This window comes from Silurus aristotelis (assembly GCF_946808225.1).
Source record: "Silurus aristotelis genome assembly, chromosome: 7".
Classification (NCBI taxonomy): Eukaryota; Metazoa; Chordata; class Actinopteri; order Siluriformes; family Siluridae; genus Silurus; species Silurus aristotelis.
This window is the reverse complement of record NC_139580.1, coordinates 3,242,529-3,251,605: the sequence shown is the minus strand read 5'-3', so window position 1 is coordinate 3,251,605 and position 9,077 is coordinate 3,242,529. Positions and strand designations below refer to the sequence as shown.

Genomic DNA, 9,077 nt, shown 5'->3' with positions numbered 1-9,077 from the left:
ACAACTCTTTCTTGAATGAGAAGATTTGTTGTGGTTTGTTTGGTGTTCATGCATTTTAAAAAGAAGAAGCGGATATGTGCTTCGTCATTCAGTGTGTTTCCTGATACGTTGTGTTGCGACATCAAATACTGTCAAGACTGATAGGAAGACACAAAGACACGTGATATATATATTCTATTATTAAGTCCACAGTAAGACTTACAGTTACAATATTACATTTTTCTTATATGCAATGTGTGTGTGTGTGTGTGTGTGTGTGTGTGTGTGTGTGTGTGTGTGTGTGTGTGTGTGTGCGCTCGTGTGTGTCATTAAACTGACCACAACTACCTATTTGTCCGATACACCCACAATAAGCTCATAATATTTTTGTAAAACTGTATTTTCATTGTACTTTGACACCTACACAAAAAAAAATAAGTTTTGTGATTTATGCGTTTGTCTGTGTGTGTGTGTGTGTGTGTGTGTGTGTGTGTGTGTGTGTGTCTGTGTGTGTCTGTGTGTGCATATTGCACAATGACCTTTGGTCATAATTGTTTCTATTATGTTGAAGTGATGGTATTCTTGCTCAGCTCCCTGTACAGGTTTGGATTCATTCCAGCAACACTGCAATGAAAACAATACGTTTTGACTGTGTGTGTGTGTGTGTGTGTGTGTGTGTGTGTGTGTGTGTGTGTGTGTGTGTGTGTGTGTGTGTGTGTTCTATTTGGATGATAATGCTGAATGAAAACCATTGGGGAGGAGAAGACAAACATTCAGCCATTGAAAGAGTCCTAATGCAGACATTATTCTATTATCATATTGTTTTATGTTATAACAATGTTCGAAAAAACTTCTCTTTTTTATTGCTGCTTATATTATCCGTTTTATAACACGCTTTATTCTACAATCTACTCTTTTCCATGTGGCAGAGGCTCCAGCCGACACGAACAGTGAAACTTAGTGATGTCGTGGATCCTCTGTTCTCGTTGTTCCGTAATGAAGACCACTATAATGATTCCAGTCCTGACCGCTGTAGAACCTGTGCTGTGGTCGGCAACTCGGCCAACCTCATCAGGTCCCATTACGGTGCGATTATAGACTCTCACGACTTCGTCTTCAGGTAAGATCATCATCTATTTTTTATTTATAGCGTTTGAAGGACACCTTTTTACAGAAAAACTTACAATTACCTCATTACAACTAAATAATTCATGGTTAAGGGCCTTGTTTGGAGGCACAGCAGTGACATCTCTCAGACACCAGTGGTAGCTCAGTGGTTAGGATGTTGGACTTTGATCGGAAGATCGTGATTTCAATTCCCAGCAATTCCAAGCTTATTGTATGAATGAGATAACTGTAAGTTGTTCTGGGTAAGATGTCTGGCAAGTACTGCAAATCATTTAATATTTTAACTCACAACCTTTTGGCCAAAGGTCATCTTATCCACTGAGCTACCACTACCCTCTTTGAACTGTCTACATCTCTATCCATGCTAAGAAAATAAAAGGGTGTTGAATTTATGTAAGATGAAAACACCATGAGGTTATACTGGGTATGGAAAGAGTCTCCAGTGCTGTTGACATGTAACAATTGGGATTAAAGCTGTCGTCAACTTCAAGAGAGAGAAGAAACATGGGTCTGGTGATGGATAACCTGTTTACAGCTGCTATTTTAAACAATATCATTGGCATTAATGTATTTCATTAAAGTGGTGTAAAAGAAATAAAACCCTTATGCAGCTGTTGTGCATTTTGCTCTTACAGCACCCTTTTTCATTGCTGCTCCAATAGAACATAAGCCAAAACCTTCTGACCAATTCAAGTAGAACATTCAACAGTGCTTGCAAAAATCTTTTTATACTCATAACTGAGAACTTTACTAGAAACCTCTTCAAGTGAACACTAAATATGTCATGCATAAGCATTTACATTAATGACATTTAGGACAACTGGTCGTAAGTATGGGATGTGTTTTTAAGCACCATTCCCTCCACTCTTCTGGGAAGATGTTCTTTAGACTGTGAAGTGTGCCTCTGGAAATTCGTGCTTACCCAGACACAAGGGTGTAGTAGATTCGGGACCTGATGTAGGTGAGGTGATGAGGCAGTGCTTACATTCATTATGTTCAATAAGGTTGAGGTCAAAGCTCTCTAGCAGGAGATCTTCCTCTGCAACCCATGTAAAGCAGATCTTCATGGACCTGGCTTTGAGCACAGGGGCACTGTCATGCTGAAACAAGTTCGGGTCTCCTAGTTCAAGTAAATGGAAAATGTCATGCTACAGCATCCAAAGACGTCTGATACAATTGTGTGCCTTCAACTTCGTGGTAACAGTTTGGGAAAGAACCACATATGGATGAAAATATCAAGTGTTCCAATACTTTTGTCCATATAATGTACATGTTGGACCACAAAGCTCCCAGGCTCTAATTTGGCCAAGCAACCATCAGTGGCAATAGTTTCTAGAGTGCATTGTTCATATTTTAGTCAAGACCCACCCAGTAATTGCATACAGGCCCTTTTCAAAGACTGCTGGTCACGGGTACAGTAAATCCAAGCAAGTACAGGGAGTGATGAAGGAACACATCCCGGATCGGTCACAAGTTCATCAATTACTTCTGAAAACGTGTAACAAGAAATCGAAAATAGCATAACTAGGATATTTCTCCCAATAATGCTGTCAAGCCTATGAGGATTTGCTCGATTAAAACAAAACCTGAGATGCAAGGGTCATAAAAATTTTACTTTTTGGGTCTAATTACTGTCTGGAGATTTGTGTATTGGCCTGATTATATTTTATTACTGGCTCACAGATTACCATATTTGATGTAACTTAACCTTTAGAGAGTCTGTCCGTAATGCTGTACAATGGCAGGAAACCTTGTGGAATTTCTCCCACAGGATGAACCATGGTCCAACCAAAGGCTATGAGAGGGACGTCGGGGCAAAGACCACGCACAGGGCAATGTATCCAGAGAGCTCCATGAACCTTGCAAACTACACCCACCTAGTGCTAGTGCCATTTAAAGTTTTGGATATGCAGTGGCTCATTAGTGCTTTCACCACCAAGAACATTACACGGTGAGAACACAGGGGCCAGGAGTAAAACTAGAAGTGAAGAATGGTGTTTGTTTGCTCATCTCACATTTAATGATCTTATTTTCCCTGTTAATTTTAGCACATATCTTCGCGTGAAGCCGACAGTAAAAGCGAACAAGGACAAGGTGAGTAGCAGAAAAGTTTAACCAATTTACTTAGGGGTAGAATTGGTAGCTTCGTCGATCTCCACCAATCCTGAATGCACTGGGATGTGTATAGGATAATACATTGTGCATTTCAATGAGTCAGGAAGAGAAAAAGTAAATTTTTATGTGGTGCAAAAAATAATGCTAATGATAAATAATGAATAAAATTGCTGTAATTATGTAATTATATTTATTAATAATAAATAATCATAATTACAATAAATAATTGATGATAATAATGAAAGGCGTGTTGGTGTAATTATGCAGGATCTCGATTACAATAGTTTAGGACTAAGTGTAGTATTTATGCAATACATGTAAATGTTAATTTGTAGAGCGGCTATGTGTTAACAACATATCATAATCAGTATATAATTGCATTCAAAACAGGTTTTTTTACATACAGCTGTCACTTTCAAAACCACAAACCACTGTTCTGACCTGAATACATTCCAAAGTCAGGAAATGTAAACCTTATCTCTGATTGCTACACTGGAGTATGTGAAATGTCTCCACAAAGAGATTTATAGACATAAGCTGCCCTGCCCTTGTTAAATGGGAGCGTTCGGCTCTTTCTGCGACTAGTCCGCTGTAGCGATATTGCGAAAGTGCGTATCAGTTACTATACTAGATCACATGATCCTTCAGATCATTTCAAGTTTGCTTTGATTTGGATCTACCAAAAACAAAAGAAGTTTTTAATGTCGTTTTCAAAGGTGATGATCATTAATCCAGAGTTTATGAGGTACATCTACGAAAACTGGCTGAAGAAACAAGGGAAATATCCCTCCACCGGCTTCATCATGCTCATGTTAGCAATGCACATCTGCGACCAGGTAAAAACTTTAAAATGATTATTACTATAAGTAAAATTACCTTTTGCATATGTATCATAAATACTGCAGCCAATAAATCATTAGTCTGCGTGACCTGGATGTTATGCCAGGCCAAAAATAACTAAATAACTAAACGATGAAGATTCTTAAGAAATAAAGCACGTTAATAAAAAAACTCCACAACAATTTATTCCCTTTTTTTGTTTCCCAACAAAAAACACAAGGAGAAATAATGAGTATAATAGAGATTAAATGGCACAATAGAATATGAAGAAGCCTAATTTCTAATGTTGTTTTGAAATACAATGGTACAGTCTGACTCCTCACCTCTCTCTCTCTCTCTCTCTCTCTCTCTCTCTCTCTCTCTCTCCCTCTCTCTCTCCCTCTCTCCCTCTCTTTCTATTTCTTTCTGTCGCAGGTGAATGTATTCGGATTCGGGGCCAGTGCAAACGGACGATGGTACCATTACTTCGACCACTGGCATCATCCGTTAGTCAATTCTGGTGTACACAGAGGAGGAGTCGAATATGACCTCATTCTAAAACTTCAGCAGCAACAGAGGATTAAACTGTACAGGGGATGGTGATAGAGTCAGGTAAAGTGCTCCATTTTTTTCTCTGCTCTTTGATTTACTTTTCGGCATTTCTGTCAAACCAACAGCTAGTTTAAACAAATGGCATTTCATTTTTGCTTTTCCAACAATACCAGAGCTTTGAGGCATTTAGGCCTGTACAAATTAGCTCAAAATCCAAAATCTAAAATAATGTAGACTGTAACCCAACCAGTAATACAGCTAATTTGGGGGTCAGCAACCTGCAGCTCTGGAGCTGTATGCGGCTTTTCAACTCCCCTACTGTGGCTCCCTGTATCATTAGCAAAATGTCATGTTAATAAAAATCTTTTTATAGTTGTTTTGTTTTTTTGTTACACAGTGAACAGTGTTTCAAAGCTAACAATCCTTATATTGGCGTCCAAGTCAACAGAAAATAAAGTTTTAATATTTTGTCGATCAAGCCATATGTTATTTCCTGTCTCCTTCCTGCACCTTGACCCGCGCCTAGCTGATATTGATGTCCAGACCCCTGCTTTTGTAAGAAAATGATGGATAAATCTAAAAAAATAAAATTTTAATTCTGCAAAGAAAGATTTTTCAATAAAAGTCACATTAGTGACATCTAGTGGTGCAAGTAGATGACTATCTTACATCGTCTCTTGGTTACGTATGTAACCCTAGTGTCCCGAGGAAACGAGACGCTGCAACACTTTGGGAATGCCTCGCGTTGTCCACGTGTAAAATCTGGTCAATAGGCAAGTTGTTTTCGACAACCAGGAGCTACAAAATGCCTCTTTTAGCTGCTGCAAAAAGAGAAGGTAAGCGCTGCAGCAATGCAGGGAGTGTGGCCCGGGGACGCAGCGTTTCATTCCCTTGGGGAACTAGGGTTACAATCGTAACCTAGAGACGTTCCCCCTATGGGAACTCAAGCTGCGTCGCAATGCTTTGGGAATGAGTGTCTAATCACACCACACTGACCAGACCCTTCCTAGTGTGTAAGAGCCTCACAACCAGCATGTAGGACATAGAAGCTCGGAGTGGCTCTACAATTGAGGTCAAAACCTGACGAAGACCAGCGGGGTGGACCAGTCTGCAGTGTCGCAGATGTCCTGGAGTGAGACTCCAGCGGACCAGGCCATAAAGGCCGCCACACTCCAAGTGGAGTGAGCCTTGACCCAGAGCGGAGCGGGGAGACCAGAGGACTCATAAGATGATTAGATAGCATCCACTACCCACCTGCTAAGAGTTATTGGCAGGAAATCCCTTTCTGTTAGAGCCATAGCAGACAAACAGTTGCTGCGACTTTCTCCACTGACTCCTTCTTTAAAGAAATGTGTCCAGTGCTCGCATAGAACACAGCTGGTTTTGTTTCTCCTGATTGGGGGCTAGAAATGGAGGAGGGCAGAATGTCTGCAGCACGACAGGTCGTGAGGGAGCTGTAAGCACCTTAGGTATGTACCCAGGTTTTGGGTAGAGGAATGCACTGCCAGGGGCAAAATCCAGGCAAGACAAGGCCACGGACAGAGCCTGTAGGACCCTCTTTAGGGAGGAAATTGCCAGGAGGAAAGCATTCTTCACAGACAGGTACCTAAGGGCCACTTTAGCCAGGGGCTCGAAGGGGGGCTCCGATAGAGCCGCCAGCACAACAGCCAAGTCCCAGACAGGAACTCTGGGTCACGTCCCAGGCCTCAGCCTCCAGGCACCGTGGAGGAAACGTGTCATAAGAGGGTGCCTACCAAGCGACTGACCCGCAGGCAGGGTAATATAAGCCGCAATAGCGGACACGTAAACCTTCAGGGTTGAATGAGTCAACCTTGTGGCAAACTGTTCCTGCAAGAACTTTCAGAACTGAACCAACCAGGCAGTTAACCGGGCAGTTGACTGTTGATTTCTGTAAAGCTGCTTTGAGACAATGTCTGTTGTGAAAAGCGCTATAGAAATAAACTTGACTTGACTTGACTTAACTGGGTCTCACTGGTGGTGCTCACACCACATCGTGAACAGACGCCACCTTGTGGCATACAACCTCCTTGTGAAGGGAGCTCTGGAATGGAGGATGGTTTCTACTACCTCAGTAGAGAGACTAGCTGCTATAAACTGTTCTCCCTTAGGGGCCACAGCCATAGCCTCCACAACTCTGGGCGGGGGTGATACAGGGTTTCCCCGGCTTGAGAAAGGAGATCCCTCCTGGGTGATATTTTTCAAGGAGGGCCCTCGAGGAGGGACAACAGGTCCGCGAACCAAATGGGGCTGCCATGCTTGAACAGAATCTCACACACAAAGCGCTTACCTGAATAAGCAGAAGCTAATGTTGCTACCACTGCGCAGCCATTTTGTAGCTCCTGGTTGTGGCGACGTTGCCCGCCGCCGCCGTCACGACTTGCCTATTAGCCAGATTTCACACGTGGTTCAGAGTGTGGACAACGCGAGGCGACGCAGCTCGATTTCCTGAAGAGACCAAAATGGCTATTTTGGGTTGCAGACCCATGAGCTAGGTCGGTAAATGTGGTACTAGCTGCTAATTGAATCAATTACATTTTACGGTGTTTGTTGATATTATTTAATGAGATCCCGTTGTCCATAACTCAAGACACCGATCTGAGTTAGCAGATTAGCTGAGCCTAAATTAAGCTGAACTGAGACATCTAGGTTAGATTTAAGTCAACTCTTTCAGTTTAATATTTGAGTTGAGCGTTTAAGTCAAATTTGTGAGCTCTTTGAGAAATATATGTATATTAGATGGAGCTTTGATTCAGATCTTTTAGTCAAAAATTTGACTTGCGTCTTTGAGTCACATCTATGAGTCAGATCTGAGTCAGATATTTAAGTTGTTCTTTGGTTTTTATCTTTTGAGCTGGTTTTGACTTTGGGCTCATTTTTTATTAGCAAATACATTTTGAATTGTAGTTAAGTAAAGTTAAGTAAACCAACACTTACACTCAAGTCAGGTAGAAACATACACTCAACTGACTTAAGTCACAAAAGATGTAAAGTACCAAGTCTTTTCAATTATATAGCACTGCGATTGCAATATACATTTTCCCAACAAAACCTCAACCTGAAATGCTCAGTATAAACAGTACTGATGGTAATTGAGTTTCTCCAGCAATAATGTCAAAGATTATATAATCTACTGTTTTCTTTTAACCCTCACAGATGGCGATTCGTGAAAAGACTCTCTCATCAACTCCAACCTTTCTGATCATAAGTCAAGTCAAGTTTATTTCTAAAGCGCTTTTCACAACAGACATTGTCTTAAAGCAGCTTTACAGAATTTAACAGTTACGAACAGTGAACGATGTGCATTTATCCCTGATGAGCAGCCATGGTGACTGTGGCAAGGAAAAGCTCCCTAAGATGTTATGCACTAAAATGCTCCCTGCCACAGACTGCCTCAACTTGTTTCATAATTATGAGATACTAAAACATAATTATGAGATACTAAATCATAATTTTGAGTTAGAAACTCATAATTATGAGTTCAGGATGAGGTGAATATCCATGCTTCTGCTAGAGATGATGTATGTGTGAGGTGCAGTTGTGGCTGCAGTGAAAGGAGACGTGTTAATTTGTGTTAATTGGGTTTCTTGTTTTAGATATGACATTCATTTTCACTATATGAGATTCCTGTATGTGATGCAACGCTTTGTTCTACTGTGCTTCTCTATAAAACTGATGATTTCTGTAGATGTGGCACCATAATGATGGTATTAAGAGGTGGATTGGTTCAGACACCACTGAAGGCCTGGAGGTGAAATGCATGGCATGAGACTGGCTTTTAATAATGGACATTTTCTCAAAGCAGCTTTATAGAGATAAAAAGGTTAAACAATTTAAATGTATATGTTAGTGCCTATATGTAAAACTCTTGCAAGTGTATTCCTTGTTTTAGCTTTTGATTCAGTATAAAGTCTTTATTTTATTTTTCTTTATTTGTGCTTTATACTGTCACTGTCACTGTCACTGGCTGACTGAATGATTTCATTTATTGTATGGAATTCTTTAAATAGTTCTTTAAAAAACTCTTCTGGGAAGATGTTCCACTGGATTTTATGGAGATTCGTTCAGACACATGTGTGTTAGTAAAGTCAGGTAGTGATGTAGGTGGGAAAGGTGAGGAGGCCTGGGGTGCAGTCAGTGTTTACATTCATCCCAAAAGCTATTAAAGAGGGTTGAAGCTCTATAGCAGGGGATCTTCCACACATATAAAACCCATGGAAAGCCAATCTTTATGGTGCTGGCTTTGTGCACGGGGGTATAGTTGATATTATAAAACATTTTTCATTTTGTGAATTTGACTTTTTGTGCACATGTAGCAGAGATCCACCAGAAACCAGCTTATAAACAGCAAATAATACCTTAATAATACTACTAATAATAAAACGTTTCATAATGGACATATAATAGACAAGTCCTGCTTTTCTTTAAAAGTCTGTCTTGACGAATAAGTGTATCTGCGACCAAAT

At 40.5% G+C, this 9,077-nt stretch overlaps 1 protein-coding gene across 1 annotated transcript; it reads left to right on the top strand.

Annotated features, from left to right (window-relative positions):
* Positions 1-649: 649 nt before the first annotated feature.
* LOC310728945 (CMP-N-acetylneuraminate-beta-galactosamide-alpha-2,3-sialyltransferase 1-like) lies at positions 650-8,852 on the top strand. The gene is made up of 6 exons (XM_083546843.1): positions 650-1,099; positions 2,879-3,058; positions 3,156-3,201; positions 3,939-4,058; positions 4,477-4,653; positions 7,768-8,852. Exons 1-5 carry the CDS (start codon positions 900-902, stop codon positions 4,642-4,644), a joined length of 714 nt encoding a protein of 237 aa, XP_083402969.1. The 5' UTR covers positions 650-899; the 3' UTR covers positions 4,645-4,653; positions 7,768-8,852.
* The last annotated feature ends 225 nt before the right edge of the window (positions 8,853-9,077 follow it).